Source organism: Phaethon lepturus, unplaced genomic scaffold, assembly GCF_000687285.1.
Source record: "Phaethon lepturus isolate BGI_N335 unplaced genomic scaffold, ASM68728v1 scaffold41610, whole genome shotgun sequence".
Classification (NCBI taxonomy): domain Eukaryota; kingdom Metazoa; phylum Chordata; class Aves; order Phaethontiformes; family Phaethontidae; genus Phaethon; species Phaethon lepturus.
Genome location: NW_010511945.1, coordinates 41186 through 62519, shown reverse-complemented (window position 1 = coordinate 62519; position 21334 = coordinate 41186). Strand labels below are relative to the sequence as shown.

General features: G+C 37.9%; 1 protein-coding gene across 1 annotated transcript in view; it reads left to right on the top strand.

Annotated features, from left to right (window-relative positions):
- The window catches only part of LOC104619454 (versican core protein-like), a gene marked incomplete at both ends in the record, with an annotated part of 75194 nt that overhangs the window by 23809 nt on the left and 30051 nt on the right, over positions 1 to 21334 (top strand). Inside the window, one exon of the mRNA XM_010285337.1 lies at positions 11036 to 14227. Within this exon, the coding sequence (XP_010283639.1) occupies positions 11036 to 14227 (3192 nt within the window). The remainder of the gene's footprint in view (positions 1 to 11035; positions 14228 to 21334) is intronic.

Here is a 21334-nt window from a genome sequence, read left to right as displayed (position 1 = left end):
CCTACACCTCCAGAAACCCATTCATGCATCTCATGATGTGCAACACGTAAGTTTCTGTCTAGACCTTTCAAATACCACAGACCAGCTATCTGTGTCTCTTAAGAGAGGACCCCATCACCTTACTTCTATCCTTAAGATCCCCTCCATCACGGAGTGTGCAAGAGAACACTAATACTGTTAAAGGCACATCACATCTAAGAGATCAGAGTGCTTCTTCCCATCTGAATAACCTGCTTCCCTGAGCCTTGCAACCTCTTCAGTGACATAGGGAGGTTGGACTGCTCAACAGGTTCTTTACAGGTCTCTCTGTTCAAGGAAGTTACTGTTGTTACAAATAGTACAACTGACATTAAAATGTAAAGGCTACTTGTTGAGTTAAAAGTTCAGAACCTGGTCTTTAACTATGAATACCTAGGTTTTTGGACTCAGTCCTGTGACTGTAAGTCAGAACTTCTTGAAATGTGCAGCTTGTACTGTCCCCGTTTCTGTGGATGATGAAACTACTGCAGCTGCAGATCTTTCCAGCTCAGGCATTGAAGACTCATTTATGAACAAACTTTACTGTTTGAGAACAAATCCCAACATCTGGTGTAATGTTATGGTCTGGCAGGTCTCAGACACTCTTCGATGAACTATTTTAAAGTAGGATTGTGTTTTTTTTCTCTTTATTGCTTGTGGTTGAGGTGTTCCTAAACTTTGCATGTAGAAGTAGTCCTAGTGGGCTTCAAGGGAACTGCATACGGGAATAAATTCAGGAGTGTGTGCTCTAATCTGCAGAGCAGAGTTTTGTCATATCACCCATTATGTTCCTCCCCTAAATTGTTTATGATCAATTTCAAGTGACATGGGTCAAATTGACTTTAATGGGGATGAAATTAATCAGTCTGTCTAAAAGACTAAGTAGGGATTGGTCATTTTTCCTGTAATCTAGGGTTTAGTTAGGACAAATTAAAACTTTCTGTTTGTTTGTGTGAATTTCACCCCTTTCAAACAACATGTGCCTTTTTAAGTGCTCTTTCCAGAAGTTTTAGTTAACAAATTCTACTGACATACCATTTGTTCTAAAAACATCCTTGATAAGTATTGGGTTGTTGCCTTTTGTATAACTGTTTTTTCTGCAAACTCTTGCCCTTGATACACAGAAAATAAATATTTCATCACTTTGCAACCCAGGAAGTAGACAGTCTATGACTACCAACACTTTTACAAGAAAAAAAAAAAAGACTAAACAGAACCAAGACAACTTGGTAGACAGTGGGCTGCTCTCTAGCAATTTTAATTGCAGTCAACATTACATCAGAATTAATTAAATGCTGCTAGCTACATGACTCAGGTTTTGCCAGATATATCTGGTTTTTTTTTGTAATGCTGAACCCTCCTTCAGGGTGCCTGTCCGCCACATATTTCAGAAGTTACTGAAAGCTCTCTCCCTCTCTCAGAAGGTGCTTGGGATCTCACAGGAACCAGCTGTAACTCTTCATTGCTTTTGCAAAAAGATTTATGCGAGTGGTGAGTAATGAAACTCACTGCCTAGCTCTTGGTCTTTTACATCTCAAGCAGCTGCCTGAAGCAGCGGCTGTAGAGTGAGTCACTCTCTCCAGTTGGAACCTTGGAGCCAGTCCCTTTTTGGGGGCAGAAAAAGGGAGAGAAATAAAAAAATGGCTCTACAGTATAGCAGGAGGCTTGAATTTAAGTAATTGTTTCAGATCATCTTTTGTCTGGAAGTTTCTTCCAAAACTTCCCATTATCTCTATTTCAAAGTTTCAGTTCAGTAGCCCATCACATACAATCCGCTGTCCCCAAGCTCTGACTGCTTTTATCTCAATATGAAACTTTTATGCAGTGATTCCCACCATGCCAGAGAACAAAACTGTCCTCTTCAAGACCTTGACTCTTTCCACATAACTCTAATCCACTGTTTATAACTCTTACTGTGCTTATTATCTCACATTACATTATGTTTCCCTCCTTGCCTGAATACCCAGTCACACCAGCAAAAAATTTCTGTTGCTCAAAATGAAGAAAAAAGGACATCATTACATGCGTTTATGAGATCTTGGTCAGCTAAAGGGAAAAACACAGTGTGGCTCTGTAACAGGGCAGGATCAAGCCAGCGATACTGGTAGCACCAGTGCTGAAGGTCTGCAGCACAGATGTTCATGTGGTGATCTCAGTTTTTTACAGCATCCCTGTAAAGTTTCCTCTGCCTCCTGTGTGAAAGCTAGCAAAATTCCCATTGAGTCAGCTCCGAGGGTAATGGCAACTTGTTGCACATTCAGTCTGAAGTTAAATGGCAATGATGAAAGACCCTTGTCTGCCACTTTTGCTCATGCTGAGTAATACTATACTCCCTGAGTAAGACCACCAAAACCAATGCCTCCCAACTACAGAAAGGACGAGTCCAATGCTTGAATTTATGCATACTCTGAAGTAACAGATTTGTGACAAAGCAGGCATCTGTTTTAGTCATTACAAAGACAAATAGTGTATTTAAGAAAGGGGATATCTCTTTCTTTAGCCCCACTTAGAGTCTTCACTCCTATACTGTGATTAAAAGTCTCTTTGGTGGAAAAGTCTCAAAATATTAATTTTAAATTGCAGTTAAAAGAAACCTCAGTCTGTATTTTGAACATTTTTCTTACTTTTAAAAAGGAATCATATTTATTAAAATACATGAAAACCAGTAACCTAAGCAGTAAATTCAACTCAAAAATTATATGCACTAGTTTCAATAAAACAGCCAACCTGGATAACATTTAACAGTACAGTTAAGTTCAGGATTTTAATTTCAGCAGTTGTTCTGGTTACAAAATTACATTGTACAAAGTGTCTTGACTTTATGAAAATAAAAGTGGTCCAGACTAATAATACATGATTTAAAATCTAAAAATCTTGTTAAAAAAAAATCCTTCTTCACTTTGATCACAAGTGTTTTTCACTCTACAGAAACCACATGGCTCTGAGTTTCTGAAACATTATCCACATGTTTCATCTCATCCCTCCAAGACTTTAGCCAGACATTTTAGTTCTTTTTTTTCTGAGAGGTACCTAATCATGTATCTGATGGGGCTTGAAAAAGTTTCAGGTTAGACACATGATTAAGTACTTGAAGCTCCTTGGAGGCCATCATCAGAGGAAAAGTTTTTCAAGTGTTAACATTAACTTATAACATGTTAACATTAACTTATAACACATTAACATATTTAGAATTAAAAAATAAAGGTAGAACAACTGTTGCTCAAAACTCAAATTTACTTGTAAGAGAACAGAACATTTTTTCAGCAAAAACAGTATCTATTTTTAATGGGTACCTATTTAACAGTTAGTTCTTGCATAGAGCTAGAAGGTATTTATTTATTTCCATCCCTCAGCCTCCCAGCCTCCCCAGATCAAATTCATTGAAGTTTATGGAGATCTTGCCACAGACTTCAACTGACTTTGGACAGGGCATTTTATTGTACAGCATCTGTAGAATAAATTGCACTCCAGAAATGCACTAATCAAAATGTGTACAATTTTTGTCTTACATACCTGCAACAAAACTGAATTTGATGAACTTCATACAGAGGTGATTGAAGTTTTAAAACATAAATATGCATTTTGCTGAGAAACACTGATTTATTAAAGCTGAATTCTTTCATAGACCTGTATTGATTTTGGCGAATCTTTCAGCAAAACATTTTTTGCTTGACTCAAAACACATGTTGACCGTTTTGCTCTGGATTTGACCATTTTGCTTCAGATTTGCTCTTTTATTTGGACTCTGTTTCATGCACCTTTATAGTTTTTCTTTGGTTATGCCACTTTGGTTTGGCATTATGATTTCATTTTAGCTGGAGATTGGAAAATTCCAGTTCTGAGACAGCATTGTTGTATGTGTTCATCATGAATGGAGTCCACATTGTTCTGATTGTTTCAATACAGCCCCGTTAAGAGTGTATCCAAGTCAACCGCTGCTTATGACTGAGGGCCTCTTTCTTTGATGCTTCATCCATCTAGAGCTCAAAATCGGAGCGCACTTTTGTAGAAGAAATATAGGAAGTAGCAACCTTCATAGTATGTAGCAGGACAGACCTTTGTAAGATGAAACTGGAGAATAATTGTCTCTCTGCAAACCTCTCCCCTGCTCACCCCAAAACTTCTCCACCCAAACACTCTGTTTCTTGTTAGTTCAAGTAGGAGTGTTTTGCTGGGCCAGGGGTGTTTGGTAATGCAAGGCAACTTGCAAACAGTGTTCTTCTATGGAAGACTTCAGAACAGAGAAAGAGGAAAAAAACCTCTTCTTTGGGAGCTCCTATGGCATGAGCCACCATGATTGCAGGCTAAGGCTCAGAAAACATCAACTATACTCCACTTGTCCAGCAGCAGAAAGGATAAGATTTTTAGGCATAGCTCAAAAGCTGGCAGAAGAAATGTTATCTTCCCTTTTGCTGCATGTGACTTAGTTTGGAAAACTTTGAATAACTAGGCAGTTCTGTCCTTCTCCACAGCAACCGTCAGCAGATGCGTGTCCCAGCTATTTCCTGGATGAGGGAATTATTTCCAGCCTGATGTCAGGGACTGTATTACGGGAGATCTGTGGATTTTTGATCAGTTTGGGAATGACCACAGAATACTGAAGACATAGAGCATGGTGACAGCCGGGGAACAAAATAGTCAATGTGAAGAAAAAGAACAAAAAAAAATTAATTTTGGATGAAAGACAATAGAGTGCTGGGCATAATAAAGCCAGTATCCTCCACCATTTCACAGTCCAGTATCAAGATGAGTAAAATGCCTTTGAGCAGGCAAGCAACTCAAAGTCATGGCACTGACCGCAGTGTATACAAGGCTGTCGGCTCTGCTCGTGCTTTTTTTCTCCTCTGTGGATGTTAATCTATGCAAAAGGCTTAAGCTGCCTTACTGAGGCAGCTACCACCAGATAAAAATTCTCTAGCTTTTATTATTTTGCTAACAAGGTAGATCTCTCTGCTTCTCTCAGATAGGTGTTTTAGCAAGACCTACATAGCTGCAGAGATCTCTAGTAATATCTTGGGCCAGGTGTAGGAAGAATAAATTCCTGAATGTCTCTACTGAGTTTATAGCAACAGGGAAACATCACAGAGGTTGTGCACACTAACAGCTTGCAGCGTGTTTCTTACCCCACTCTTCAGTTGCATGGCAAAGGAATTTTGAGAAGTCAGTCGGATCATGCTGAAAACTGCAAGATCTCAATCCACTCTCGACAGTCCTGTGCCATAGACCTCACTAGTACCTCACCTTAAGAAGGAAGAGGAGGTTGTGGTTGGGTGCAGCTTGACTTTTTAAATGCTGTGTAAAGTATGAGCAGAGAGAACCTGATTTATCGATCTAACTGACTTATGTGGAGGAACTGTTTGGAGCCTCAGGAGGTGGAGCTTCAGGAGGAGATACTGCTTTTGCCAGAGCAAGTGAACTTGCATTTATCTGAGTGATTCAAAACTGGGTATCTTAAGAACAGTTCCCAAGTGCAAACATTGTGAACAGAGGGAAAAGGAAATAAAAGATGACACAGATGAAGACATTTTCCTTTCATTCCCTCAGATCACTGAATAGGTAGGATAACAAGTATGAGATTGGGAGCATCAAGGTGAAGAAATAAGAGATCCATGCCTTTAGATGTTCAAGTACAGGAAAGATAAATTGGTTTTGCTCTTTATTACCTTTGCTCACTGCTGTGGGAACTGGGTACCACTCATGGGACATACGGGTAATTTATCTTCTTTCACACTAGGTGGGAAGAGCAAGGCAGCAAGAATTTTGCTGTTGGTTCCTGACTTGAGTGACAATCTTGTCTCTCTTTGTTCTTCAATTGTTTTTGGTGGTCAGGAAGAAAAGATTGTTGTTTTGATTTGGTGCTGGGATACAGATTTCATTAGGAAGAGCTGACTAAAGAGGCTTGCTGATTTTTTTGTCCTCTTTGGCAGTTTCATTATAAGTAATGTAGAAAGAGAAATACTTTTTGCTATTGTTCTTTTGTGGATAGGTTGACAGGTTATAATTTGTTCACAGAACTACACTTGCATATGGGGAAACCAGGAGATAACATATCCTTGCCCCTTCTGACTTCAGAAGTTATGAAATAGCAAGTGGTTTTACTTAAGTTTGTTTGCGTTCACAGAGCTAATAGAGCTGCTGCCTCTGCTGTTTCATTAGCTGGAAGAAAAGAACCTTAGGCAAGGTGTGAAGAGGACGCGTGTCCTTTCGTTATGTTTTTAGGGTTTTCTTTACAAAGAAAATAGACTGATAGTTTTTAGATTTTTTTTTTTTTTAAGAATCACATTCATTTTCTCTGGTATTGCACATATTTTTTAAGTGGGAATGAATACTGCATTTAGATATTTTTATTATTCTTCTCATTACATTTGTCTCTTATTTTGGTATCAAAACAGTGTAAGTGGGAGTATACACCTGGAGTTATAGAGAAACTCTTATAGCTGCAGTATCAGATTTTGAATCCTCCTTATGCTACCACGTCTCATAAGTAATGAAAAAAACTCCACATCCCCTGTCCACCTTTCTGTTTCCTGAAATGAGTAAACGAGCAGGTACTGAGTCAGTGTAATAATGAGAGGTTTCTGGCTCAGTCTGTAACCTGGAGCAACATTTTTTTTTTTCCCATCTGTTCTTCCTCTTATACTTGTCCACTTTGGAAGGTTCTGCCAGTACTTTAAACTCCAGCTGGCATAAGTCTTTGACTCAGGGGAACATTCAAGGCTGTACTCTCTGCCAGGGTTGGTAGAAGGGATGGGGCAGACACACAGACAAAACTTACCAAAGCAGCAAACATATTAGCATACAAAAATATGTAAAAATTAAGCAAAGCAACCTCTCTGTGTAGAGATCATTCTCTAAATGGGCTGGAAGATGTCAAACCATTAAATTTGACTATCTCAACATTGCCAATATTTTGGAATAATTTATTTTGGCTGTTATTCACAGAAAGAGTTCACTGTTTCCCTTTTTTTTTTTTACGACTTAAAACATTTTTTGTTCTTTTGGCTGTTGGCAATGACTCAAAACAATTTCTTTTTCTATCTGTAGGGTTTATGTTCTTCCAGGTTCTTAAGTAAATACCTAAAATATCTGAATGCAGAGAAACTGCTCAAGTGGTTCAAATTAGACACATGATTAATAGTTTTGTGGAACTGGATATGTTGAAAATGCATATACATATAATCTTTAAAATAAGCATTTTCTCCAAGAGAAAGTACACCACGATACCCTGAAATTGTTATTAAACAACACAGAACATACTAAAATCCTTATTTGGTAATCACAAAGTTAAACCATGTCTAAAGTTGTATAGTGTAATTTCCTTGGAAAAATATTAAGTTTTAATATTGCTCCATTATTTTGAATCCTTATTTAAAAAATGGTGGGAGAGAAGAGACAGAAAATGCTGTACAGTGAAAACATAAAATAAATAGAGAGTGAAAAAATATAGTATCTCTGCAAAGTCATATACTCCATCCAAAACCAACTGCATGCAGGTTGTTCAATATAAAAAGAATCAGTTAAAAACCGACGAGATAGTCTTTGATGTGAACAGCTGTTGGTGAGATAATTTGCTTTCTTGCTGCTAATATGTTCATGAATTTTATTAGGAAAATCTGCCTCATGTCTTGAATCAGAAGAAGGACAAAGGAGATAGCATATTGCCTGCATGATGCAAGCAGTAGAGTAATGCAAAACATCTGGGTGAAGTGGATGACTCTTCAAACTGATGTTCAGGCTATTCAAAAAGCAACTTTCTCGCTTTCTCTTTTTTTCTCTCCTTGCAGAAAAAGAAATAACTTTGATATATTTCTCCTTGAAGAAGCACTTTTGTTTGATCCACTCCAATAAGTTCGCAAGCCTGAATGATCTGTATGAAAAACCTTACATGCAAAATTTATGACAAAGCAGTTTTAGAGGCCCTCTAGTTGATTTTAACCAGAACTGCTCTTTGCACACTGGCAACCCCAGGAGAAAACTTATCTGTTTATTGATAAACTCTTTAAAAAAATGTGTTTTTGTTATACCAGTATATGAATTTAATATTTATTGATTCACTTATTAATATAAGCAAATCAAATACACTTAGTGGTTTTTCAGGTTTACTTCATAAATGTGTACTTATTTTATCAAGTTATTAGCAGATAATGAGTCATGAAAAACAACTGCATCTCAGGCATAAATATGTGAACTTTTGGGATTTTCTTGGAAATTAGGAAGCTACATAAATGGTTCTAAGTATACACAATTTCCCAGCAGTGATGAAATAAAGTTACCTTTCTTTTCCACAGATTTTAAATTCTATTCTCATGTCCTCATTTTTGTCTAGCTTTGTTAGAGTGTATTATGTTTTCATATTCTTTCAAATAGTGATCTTGATAGTCATTTATAATATGGTAATTGGGGTCTGAATTATTACTAGATGTTGGCAAAACAAATTCAACCTGCATTAAGGAAACTCACCTATGATCATTCTATGGTTAGAAGGGAGAATATGCTGTCTCTCCTCCACAAAAAAGAGGCAAATTAAGGCAAATTGGTGGATTCTTGGGTAGAAATTTAACAATTACCAACTACCATTCAGGAGAGCAGTGCAAACTTACTTGTGTGCACTCTTCACTCCCTAGTTGTGAACTAAAACTAAAACCATCCTCATGCAAGCAGAAAGGGAAAAAAATTGTAAGAATTTGTTGATTCTTGATTGTGTGAACACCACATCGCACTTAAATCTCATAGATATTGAAAAGAACAATAAACATCCACTTTGGGTTGTAGAACCTCAAAATACAAAAATAATTTGTGTTAAGGCTGTGCTTTGCTTAGTGGGATTTCAAAAACTTTACTCCCTGCTCAACTGAATGTTTTAATCTACAAAAAGGAGTATATAAGTAGCTAAGTCGTCTTTGTAAAACCACAAAAACTTTTAACATACTTTTGGGAAAAGAAGCCATTCCTTTTTCTGCTGGCAAAGAACATCACCACTTCTAAACATAGCAACGCCATTTTTTCTTACCCTTACAATTTCCTTTTCACTTTCACTTCTCATTCAAGAAAGCTGAAATATCAGCTCTTTTTCATCATTTTCCTACTCTGTAAATCTACCCATTCTTCTAGAAATCCTAAGTAGCCATCATCTGGCAAGCCTGTCTACTTCACAGTAAATCAAATAGGTCTCTTACAAAGGTGACATTTTCAAAGTTTGGTGTGTGAAACTAAACAAATATTTGTGTGACCCTAACTTACAAGTGTGGAATTTATGTCTACAAATATCCAAGGGGTAACTAATTAGACATGGGTGTGTGAAAAGAATTGATTTGTGCATACATATTTTGTGTGCTTGAGTATAAACTGTCATTGCACAAGTATGTGACTACATTGAGGTTTTTTAAATTTTTCACTTATTTTCTTCCCCTTTGCTCATAATATTAGCTCTTGCAAGTCCTGACTCAGTCAAAGGCTGTGCCATCATCTAGAACTTCTTCATCCCCATATGTCAGGCAGTAAATATCCAATCTCAGGACTCCTTTTTTTCCCCTGATAATTGGTATTCAGATCTTTTATTAAGTAAAGTTTCCTGACTTTATTCCTCTTTCATTAACTCAAAGCTATAATGATGAGCCTTTGGCTTCAACATTTTCTTGTAAAATACTGTAACTGTTTTGATTTCTGCCTGTTAGGGGAATAGGCTTCTTGCTCTACTAGAAGTTGAGCAATATTTTCTTTTACAAGAAGCTATATGTATAGTCGTGTCTGTCTGATAAGCAGTTAGACCTCATATACACAGCGTGTTCAATGCATTCTTCATATGCTTAGTGTGATTAAAATGACCATATTTTGCTCTTTACTTGCATCCATAATAAGGCTTTTGACTCTCAGTCACTTAGCAATTAACAGCACTGATTTAAGAAATTCACATCTTCCACCTGTCTTGCTCCCATTGGCCTTCTGAAGATTACTGACCTGGAAGAACTGGCAGAAGGAAAGATATTTCCACCCTGGGCTTTTCCTGAGTAAATCCTATTTCCTGAGCACAAACTCACCTTTTTCAGGAGTTTCAAATCCGATACCAGACTTTGTAGTGTCATGGTTGTCATCACGTATTTCCTCCTCAGATAAGACGTAAGTGTGGGGCAGAAGGAGTGGACAAGGCATAAGTCAGCAGGATTCTTTAAAACATCACAATTTGGTTCACTGGAAAGACCTTTCTTTGTGTCTTTTGTGAATCTAGGATAGTTACCCTCTTATCCTTCCCATCATTCAGAGAGTTCCACACTCTGCCTTTTCATGTTCAACACTCCCACAGAAGCACTTCTGTGTGTGAAGGAGTTTCAGACGTATATCTTTGAAGTGTTTTCCAAAGATCAACATCATTATAGTATTAAGTTTATGATCTTATGGTTCACTGTTCTCACCTTTCCCCACAATAAATTTCTCTCAGTATAATTTAAATGCAGGGCAGCAGCTCTTGCGGCATTGTAAAACAGTGCTTTCTGACGGCATGTTTATTCCTGTTGCTTAAGCATGCTCTCACTCCAGTGAGGGTTCCTTTTTGCAATTTGTAATTATGTGCTGAAAATAAACTGAAGTGGTATTTCACTCCCTATATACATTTGAGTTGCATGCTACAGTAAGCTTTGAAGAAAACCCACAGATTTGCACTATCATTCATTCATGACATCATGAAATAAACTTTTCTATTCCCTGACCAGTACTTAGGTGTCTGATGGGTACTCATATTGTATGAGGACTTCTAGGGGTAATTACATAAACAATGAATGTGAAGAATACTGCTTTTCTTCTGATTTCAGTGGACTTTGTTAGATGTTCTGCAGCTTTATAATGTGTTATTTTATGTCATTCAAAGCTCTGTTGTGTGCTAAACAACCTATCTGAAACCTTTGACCTTTATACTTATTTCTCAGTGTAGTATTTCATTTTTGTTGGGAACATTCAAACTGAATTAAAGTAACATTTATTTGTGTTCTGACTGATTCCTTAACTTTTTTTTTTCTTTTTTAAGGTAAAAAAATCATATCAGAGCCTACAACTGTTAAGCTGATTACGTCTCTGAAAACTGACAGTGTGAAATCGTCATCTGATAAAGTTACTCTTAAACCTTCTGTTTTTGAGACTTCGATTACTGAAGTGGCTGTCACTAAAACCGAGGTCCCTGCTTTGGAGGAAACAACCCTAGAGACTGAAGAAGATACAGAAATGACTACTGACGTGGCTGAGGAAAAAAGGGAAATGGAGGTGCTTATGGAGAACATTAAGTTAACCACCCTTCTACCTCAGACTGTCACAGATGGCGAAATAAGCACTTACGATACACTGGGAAGGACTGAATATGATGTTTCACCTAGGTTAACAGAGAGCACATCTGCAGCTTTGGAGCTGGAGCACACTTACTCTGAAGCAGAATTGCCCGAGGAACAAGGTAGGTCTGAAAGCATTGAGGACGCTTTCTTGACCTCTATAATTTTTCAGGATAGCACAGCTGTAGCTAAGAGTTCCACTGGTTCATGGGAAGATACTGAAACAGGAGATACACAAAAACATGATGCTGATAATCAGACCGAACAAATAGAAGTGGGTCCTATGATGACAGCTACAGATAGCTTGTTACCAACTTCTCGGAGAGAGTTTCCCAGGACAGGGACTTCAGTTTCACTAACAAAAGAGAATATGTATCTTGGTGCCCACTCAACAAAAGAACCCACAAAAAAGTCAATGGAGGCAAAATCTGACAAGAAACTTACAACTGTTGTAATCCCTAAAGCTTTGTTCACTGATCAGTATGATCTTACTACAGAGGGGGAGGGCAGAGAGAGCGTGTACACTGTTATGCCTGATAGAGTTTCTGTCATGGCTACTGGTAGCGTCCCAGGATCAGATGTGCCTGCTGCATCAGAGACACTCATAGACAAGCATGCAGTAACCACTGGACAATTTTCTACAGCAGATGAGTCAACTCCATTTGTTAAATTTAGTTCTGCAACAGTGTTTGATAATGAGGCCTCAGCTGAAGGAAGCAGAGAGGACCTGAGAGAAGTGCAGCCTACTGTGTCATCTGGAATATCTGTATCCTTTTCCATATCAGCTGTTATTCAAACAGGATCTGAGGCCATCGCTTTCTCAGGAAGTACTGTTTCCCCAGAAAACTTTGGAGAAGGCACCACATCTGTTATCCAGTCTTCTCAGCAAACGGAAGGATCAGCTGTTTTAGAGGAGCAGGAAAAAACAAAGGAGCCAGAAATGAGAACAATGGATGTTAAGATCCCTTATGCCACAACCATCATTCCTACTTGTGTTACAGCAGAATCTGAGGGATGTTCTGCAAGTGAGAAGTTCACACGAGCTCCTCCAGCTTTTGGCATGTGGCTGCCAACAGATAAAGATCAGGGGTATATGACAGAGGAGTCATCTCATACTAAGAGAATACATGAGTTAGATACAGAAGATGGTATCTCTGGAATGGAGCCTACATCATCTCCAGGGCAAGTTACAGAATATACAAAGCATCCAGGAGCTCCAATTTCAGCATTTACAGATGAAACTGAGACAAGCATGGAGCCAGCAGAAACGAAAAGTGATGAAGAAGCTGTATCAGCTGATTTTAATCCAAGTAAAGATACTACAGGTGTCTCCCACACAAGCAGCTCTTCAGATTTGGAAATGACCACAGTATCCAAAATGTCAGTGGATGAAAGTAGTGCAACAATAAAGTCTTTTAGCTCCACAAGTGTTACTGTATTACCGACTGCTATGCTGACAGTCATAGAGGTATCTGAACATGAAGGAGATGAAGCATCAGGGTATGTTTTGAAAACAACCATTCCTACCCCAGAAGTTGAGCAAAGAGAGACTACTGAGACGTTGGTAGCAATACCTGCTGAAGAAGTCTCTACTGAAATGGAAGTCTCAAAATACCCAGTGACAGAAGAAGGCCAAACAAGCATTGCAACATCAACTGAGGAGTCAGAGGCAACACTTCAAGAAGAAGGAACACCGTCAGCTGGCTTTGGAGCAACAAAAGAATCTATTATATTTACAGATGTAACAAAGGTAGATACTACAGTTCCACAGAAAGAACATGATGCTTCTCTAATTCCAGTTACTGTAGAGAGTGAGGTCACTAGAGATAAGCCAGATACTGATCAGACTCCTTTTGATGGTATCTTTCATACAGAAGCAACAGAAATAAGTGCAAAAGATAGTGAGGTGTTCCCAGAGGAACTCTCCACGAAAGATCAAGATAAGGAACCAGATACTGCCACAGAGTCTACCTTATCTGTGACATCTGTCCAAATACCTGAACAAAAGACGGCATCAGCATCTGAATCATCTCAAACAGCTATTCAGGAAAAACAGGATGAGACAGGTTCAGCTTATGATGAGACATATCCAGCAACAGAAGTATCAGTGCCTGCAGTGAAGCTCACAGATTATGGAAGAGTTCTGGGACCTGATGAATCTAGCACCAGGACCTTGCACCTCACAGTGAGTCCGAAAGCTGAAACAGCTACTGATCAAGAAGAGAAGGTCACTGAAGTGGTGCCTATAACACTGGGTACCCAAGAAAAAACATACGAAAGCAGAGGAACCCCTGCCAGGGAAGAAGACAGTGATGTAGTTAGCTGGGAATCTGTGTTGCCCCCCCATACGATGCCAACAGGTCACTCTACTGTGGAAAGTATTACTCATCTGACCTTGAGACCTTCTCCAAGCCAGACCCTGGAAGGTTCAGGAATATCAGAAGAACCTGAAGAAATCAAACCAGCTATATTTTCAGCTAATGTGACAGATAAGAAAACAATTCTCAGCCATGTAACAACACCTTCCATTAGTGCTGTAGATAAAATTCAGCCTACATCAGCATCCAAACCTTTTGTTACTCAGAAGTCACCACGTATCATTCCTGAGGAAGAAGAGGAGGTAACAAGCAATGACATAATCATAATTGGTGAATCTATTTCTCCCAGTAAAGCCACTGTTGATGACGATCTAACAGGAAAGATACTAGAACCAGAAATCGATAAAGAATATTTCACAGCATCAACTGCTACTGCAGTTGCACGACCTACTGCACCACCCAAAGTGAAAGAGGCCACAGAGGCTTTAAAACCTCAAGAAGTGTCTCCTCCTACTTCACACCCTGATAGTGGAAATGACATAAGATTGTATGTTATTCAAATCACAGGCAATGATACAGGTAAGATTTTGTCATTTAGACCTGCAGTCCATCAGAATGGACAGTTTATCATAACAAACTGGTGTACTTTAGAAAATACTGGAGATGTTTCTTGGATCACTGAAGGATACAAACTACAAGTTTTATCTAGAGAGCAACTTACTAAACATTGGTAGGTCTATTTTTCTATCTGTTAAAAAACCCTCAGAAATGTGTTAATATATGGTTTGGGGTAAGATTAATTTCTATGTAAGAATGAATATGAAACTGTTGTGTATCCTCTTAAATGTAATGATGACTGTAGTCCAGTTTTCTTATTTAATGTTGTCAAATCACAATTTAACTTCAGCTATCTGTGAAACAAGCATTTTAATTTCATAGCTTCCATTCCATGCATTACTAGTCCTAAACGAAGCACTAGATTACTTTAACATTCCATTAGTCTGTAGCAATTAACATTGCAATGTACAGTGTAGTCAGCTAAAAAAGGTTAAGGCACCCTACTGACTCCACAAGTGGACCTCCTGTGATTTGAGGGAAGGGGTTTTGCATGTTTTCATAGGATATCATAATAATTTTGTAATCTATCTTAAAGAATCTGTGATGCAAATTGACATAACTTTTAGTTTCATTACATTTTTTACCTGATGGCACTGTACATCTGTATGTAGCTTCAATTTCCTGGGTATCCAGAACAGAAACTCCTGAAGTAGCAATGAATTGTTGAGTTTTATGATGAATATATGTCAATAATGCAACAGCTGAAGGCTACACAATTTTACATTAAAGAAGCCTGTCAGCTGATTATTGTTTAAGATGTCTTGGTAAAACCTTGTTTTTCAAAATGAAATGTAAAAGAACAGACAAAAAGGATAAAGCTCAAAATATCTATTAGGTTCAACGTTGCAGTCTGTTTAATTATCTTGTAGTTATTTTATAATTATTTTATTTTTTGAAGGAACACAGTAAAAATTCATTTTATGTCTTATATACCTTAGCAATGCTTTTGAATGGTTATATAAGAAACTGTTTTCTCATTGGTTCTCAGCCATAACATCCACATATTTGAAGAACTTATCCAAGAGAATTCATAATTTATGAAAGCCTTTTGGTTGGTTTTGTCAGGTTTGTGCTTGGTAGAGTTTTATTCAACAGTCAAAAAGCAGAAGTAGTTTCCTTGAGATGTACCATATCATTATTGGACTTTTCATACGGTGGATTTTGTGTCTTTATTCACTTTATGCTTATTATCCTACTTTACATTGACAAGATGTAAAACTGCACAAGTCATATCAGTAGTAGCTTAACCTTCTATTTCAGAAAACAATAGTTCTGTTATTTTAACATTTAAACACTACATTTGTTTCTGTGGTATATTATCATTATTTTGTCTGAAGCTTTAGATGTTGCCATTGTCTTGGAAGTCTCAATTAAATGAGATAAGTTTGGGAAGTCAGAACAGAAGGGTAATGTCTAAAGATTAGAGTTAAGCCACATATTTTTGTACCTGTGGAAATTTGGTTAATTAATAATTAGTAGTTGAGCTGTGTAGTAGTGAACTAGTTTCCCCTGTTACATTGTTGAGTTATACTACAGATTATTGCATACGGAGGAGTGGGTTGTGCTGGGCAGCTGTATGTTCCAGGTGGGTGGAAAGAATTAGGATGGTTTGAGGAGGTATTTTCTTCAGATAATGCACAAAGTATATGATTCAGGATTTCTCTACATATACATCAAGGAGAGTCTTATTTTATACTTTTTTTCAGAATGGTGTGGGTACTGTGATTCAATATATTAGGAATTAGCTCAAACTGGATTATCTAAAGGACAGTGGATCAATGTACAGCCACTCTTCATAGCTACTCTTGCTTTCACTTGGGTGATCAGGTCCTTAGGATAGTCTTTCTTCAGGATTTGCCTTCGGCATCTTCACAAACCTTCTCAAGCTGTGCATGCATTTTCCAGTCATATATGTGCATATGTGTGTGGGTGTTTATAAGGAGAGTTAAAGCCATACATCTTTAAAATTCTGCCTTTAAGAATTATTTAGTCAGTCAGCATAGAAATTTTTTTTTTCTTGAAATATTATTAAATTTTCTATACAGCAGTATCTGTATTCTCTTTAAACATAAAAGGTTTTATCATGTATCTAGTGAAGGGTCAAAAAGGAGTTTTCTTTATTTTTCTGTTTTCAGAATCTGACAGTGGAAATTCCTCCATTTAGCTATCCACAGAGAAAAGACATCCTACACCCACTTACCACAAGTTAAGTTAGAGCTGCCAAAGATTCATTCTGTCTGAGGATTTGGATTAATGTTTTCTTTTATTTCTCCAGAAATGAAAGACTGAATCTGGAAAATCCCATCAAGCCCAGTCTCATTTCATTGTTCCTCAGTCCATAAACTTTTCTTTGTGTTGAAGAAAATGTACATAGGAGATGCTGAAGAGTGGAATGAATTTGGCAAATATTACTAACATATGCCTTTTACTAGGACAGAGTTCAACTTCCTATTCTATCATTCTTTGAAAATTGATCAGCAGTCATACAGGAGCTACATAAACTGTACCTTTGTGTTTTTGTTCTCAGCTTTATGGGAACAAGAAATACAGTTTTCATCATTACATCCCTCTGATAAAACAAAGGTTCTTCCTCCTTTGCCTTGTCATGTTTTCAGGGTAATATAGCTTAACATTCTTAAATAAAATAATCAGTGAGGGTTATAAGCAAAGACCTTCATGATTTTCAAGTTAAGAGTCCAAAAGTGCCTCCTAAGAAATGACAACTTGTTTATCAAAGCCCTTCAAATAACAGCTCTTTCAAATAGGAATAGTAATGAGAGGACTGTTGTATAAACGGTATTGTATGTAAGTGAATATAATATTTTCCTTTTTGTGTATACGCAAGTGTTGGAAATACTTATGAGATTAATTTTTTTTCCATCTTTCTTCACCTCCTTGTTATTCAGCTTTTGCCAGAAGCAACAGCTTAATAGTGAAACAGAGCTCAGCGGAAATATAGTACTATGTTTTGTTTCCTATCAGCCCTATCACTTAATTACAGTAAAAACTTTCTATTATACTAACACAGCTGAATATTACTCTCTGCAGCTCCATTTACCATCTGTAGCATAGGCATAATAATATTTAAGTGTTCCATGGAGGTGCTATTAGTCTTTGTTAGTTATGAGCAATATTTTTTATTCCATGTGGAAGAGAAAGGTCATGCCAAGCAAATAGAGTTTTGAGAGATGCAGATATTTTTAGTAGTTCCCAGCAAGCAGGACAGAGAGTATCCCTTGCAGCACAGGATTCCCTTTGCAATTGATGAGAGTCCTACCTCCTGGAAAAGTGTGGCAAGAGCAGCCCACTGCTGCTCTGGGTCTGGTGAGTTCACCTGTAGCCATGCACTGGTAGAGGGAGAAGCAGGAAGGATTGCTTGTGCCTTTCTTCTCAGTCTCAAACCCTCACTAAACTGGCACCAACTTCACTGAAGCGCTTTGAAGTCTTTGGCTGGAATGTGCTGTCGATGTATGGAATGTGTTATGGATGTATGGAATGTGGAGGATATTATTCTTCATTACTATTGTAGACTCAAACTGCACTTGAAAGATGTTGAATGTTGTCTCGGTTAAATTAAATTAAATATAGTCACAAGGGTCTTAGGCTGCCTTAGACACTCCCCTACCCTTAATATGAAGTAGTATGATATATAACTGAAAGTTAATATTAAATATTTTTGATTTTTTAATACAATAAGCCCTTAAATTTATTAAACCGGCAAAAGTTTCTCCTAGGGGACCTATTTTCTTATGCCATCCAAGAGGTAAATAGTTATACTCCTAGCTTTTAAAACACATGCTTGCAATCAATTAAAACTTTCATAAAGGAAGTTTCAGTTACTTTTAGGTAAAAAAATTTACCCATGGAATCAGAAGTAATTTGAGGGCGTAGCGGAAGGTCAAGCTCATTAGGTTAGTTCTGGAAAATGCACTCTAGTGCTGATAAGAAAGAACAAACTGCTGAATGGATTAAGCTGCTTATTTGTATAAGAATACAGCAGTTTTAATTGAGAAAATGTATTGTACAAACAATTCATATACTTCCATGTGAGCAAGTGTGAGGCAGGTGCGCGAACTAATGAGGGATATAGGCATGTTTTTTCTGACAGCCTATGGCACATGAGTATATCTAGGGCAGGTGTTCCAATTAATGAGGAAAATATATTTGTGCATGGGGAAACATCCCTTTTTATGTTACAAAAAGGACCATGCACATGTTTCATAATGGAAGGAGCTTGGGACTTCATTTGCTTGAGTGGAACAACAGGCTGTTGCCTTGGGATCGTGACCATGTTGTGAAAGTTAGAAAGGAAAATAGCCTTGCACTATGATGTGTTGTCACATTAGGAGCCTTCCATTGCGTCGCATAGGACAGAGGAGTTTGTCTTTCACTGCAAAGATACAAAACTTGCCACCTTGTGCCCTTTTATGTTCTTATAGCTCCTATGTATTGTAGTGGTGAGGGCTAATGGTGTTGCTGGAAGGTAATGGATTAGCAGCTGAAAAAAAATACCAAACCTGAAGGAACTTTTCAGCTCATAAAGCTTTTATGAGCTGAAAAATGCTTGTGGGGGTGTTGTTTAACAGTGGTTGAGGGGATGCTGGAAACATAACTCCTGTCTGTATCAGGAGTAATTTGCACACCTGCATTTTTTGGAGGCGTTTAAAAGTCTTTACTTAGTGAATATGTTTCAAAGTGCTTATTGGACCCTGGGACTCACACCAGCTCTGTCTGGTTTCTTGTCCCCTCAAGCTTTGAACAGAATGAAATTGTAGGAACTTGTGCTTTGTAGATGTGGAATTTTATGGAAAGAGGTTACAAACCTTTGTGTTTCAACATGTAATTCTCTGACATGCATATTTCTGTCTTAGCAGTGTAAGAGGGCATGTGAAATTAGAATGAAATGCAGAATGATAATGAGTCATAGTCATAAACCTTAATAAAGAAGGCTGAATAGAGTCTTTTCAGGTCCATCTTAGGCCTTGTCTTAAAATTCATGTAATCCTGTTGTCTTCACAGCTCCTTCTGGAGGGCTGTCCCAGATCGCCATGGCTTTCTTTAAGTCTGATTCTAATATCTAGCCTGAATTGTTTCTTGGACAGTTTATACCCATGTTTATTCTTGCCAGCATTGTCTTTAGCTTGAATAGGTCTTTTTTCTTCCTGACACTTATCCCTTGATACTTTTATTTCTCTGTTCAGTTATAGAGAATAACCATGTCCCCTTTCAGCCTTCATTTTGCTAACTTCTGAGGGGAATGAGTGGGTGGGAGAGTGGAAATGTGCTGGGAGCATGCTGGGAGGAAAGACGCAGGCTCTGTTCTGGAGGCTGTGGGTGTCAGGATGGTGCTATGACCAGAGCAGATGATGATGTGGAGGGACAGGAGCAGCATGCCTCACAACACCATTTCCAGGCAGCACCGCATTGGCAATAGAGCCAGCTTAAAAGCATGCGGAATGTAGGCTTATATCTGTCTGCACCTGTACCCACATTGTTCTCCCTTAAGTTGCTTTATTTATGCCCACTGGCAAATATCTTTCTGGACACTGTTCTTTGTAGTTTACACACATGTGCTATGTGCAATTTTTGGTGTATCTTTCAAAAACTAAGTGCATTAGTTATTGTGTTAGAGAGTCTTCTGCAGAAGTTGAGGACACTTTGTCTTTTCTGTGATGAAATCACCATTTGTTTTTCCTCAAATGAAAAGTATAAACTACTGAAACCTGTTGTTTATTCATAAGACCTATTTCAAATCAAAGTTTAATGTAAAGGAAAGGTGCTGTCTTGCGTTCACTGCATTCTGCTGCTCTAGGCAGTGACTGATAACACGCCCAAGTGGGTGTGTATGAATAGGACTTCCCTGCCTGTGCAAACTGCTCAGCTTTCTTAACAAATGCTTAATTCCTGATATCACTGTCATGCATTTAAGAGAAGAAGGGTTCCAAATTTACCTAAATGTTGCAGTGAGCAAAGTAACATTTAATTTGCAAGTACTTTTCAACTTGTATGCATTTGGACATGGCCACAGTTTATTGTTATTGTGCAGCTAGACTGACCTGATTTCATTCCTGGTGGGATGTTGAAGCAATAGTAAAAGTGACCTCACGTCCACTGAACCAACTTCCCATCTTAATAAATGCAAAATCTCCTATTTATTTAATGGAGGAATGGGCTTGTCTCCTTACTAACTGTAATGTTCCAGCTGACACTAAGCCTAAGGCTGCTGCTCCTTATCAACCCTGGAGAAAGACCACATTCCCTGCTGCCCTGAGTTGCCCTGCAGTCAATGGACATGGTCTCACTTCAGTGCTTGAATTAGTAATGCGGTCCTTCCTGGCAGTGTTTCATTTTGAGCCCTGGGCTTGTGCATTCATTTAAGAAACAGCAACTAGTGGTTTTAAAGCACATTTCCAAATTAAACAGGTTTGTCAATGTTCAATAGCTACTTAGGTCATTTTCATGCCCTGAATGACCAAACTCTGTGTTATTCATAAAACCCGGCATAGAGACAGGCAAATTCTTGTTTTGTCTAGAGTAACGAAAGTGTTAAATGCTAAGTAACTTGTCCAGATTTTGATATCATCTTCCCCAGTCTAATTATACCATACTAATTCCAATGAGGTGATTGAGAGCAGAATTGATACAGGGACGTGGGCATAGTGGTAGTTATCAGAATGTCTTCAGAACATTTACAGCTTCATTCTATAATTAGGTGATTTTTTTCTTCAGAACAAATTTGTGTTAAATATTTAACCCAAACTGATAGACCTGTTTCTTAATTAAATGAGTTGGAATAGGCTGGACACCATCACATATATATCTAATTTAAAATGCAACAGCAATGATACCCTGTATGAAAGCAAAACCTAATAAACAAGTAATTGTAATAAATTCAAGCTTTTTGTACACTGCTCCTTTTTCCAAAACAAAGGAAAAGAAAAAAACAACCCCATATCCAACAGAGCTGAAACTTGATACTTAGAAAGTTTCACAAGAAGCTAAGACTGTGAATTAATAAGTAGCCTTTAGGACACTATTGCTGGCTCTTCCCGAAGACTTATTATAGAA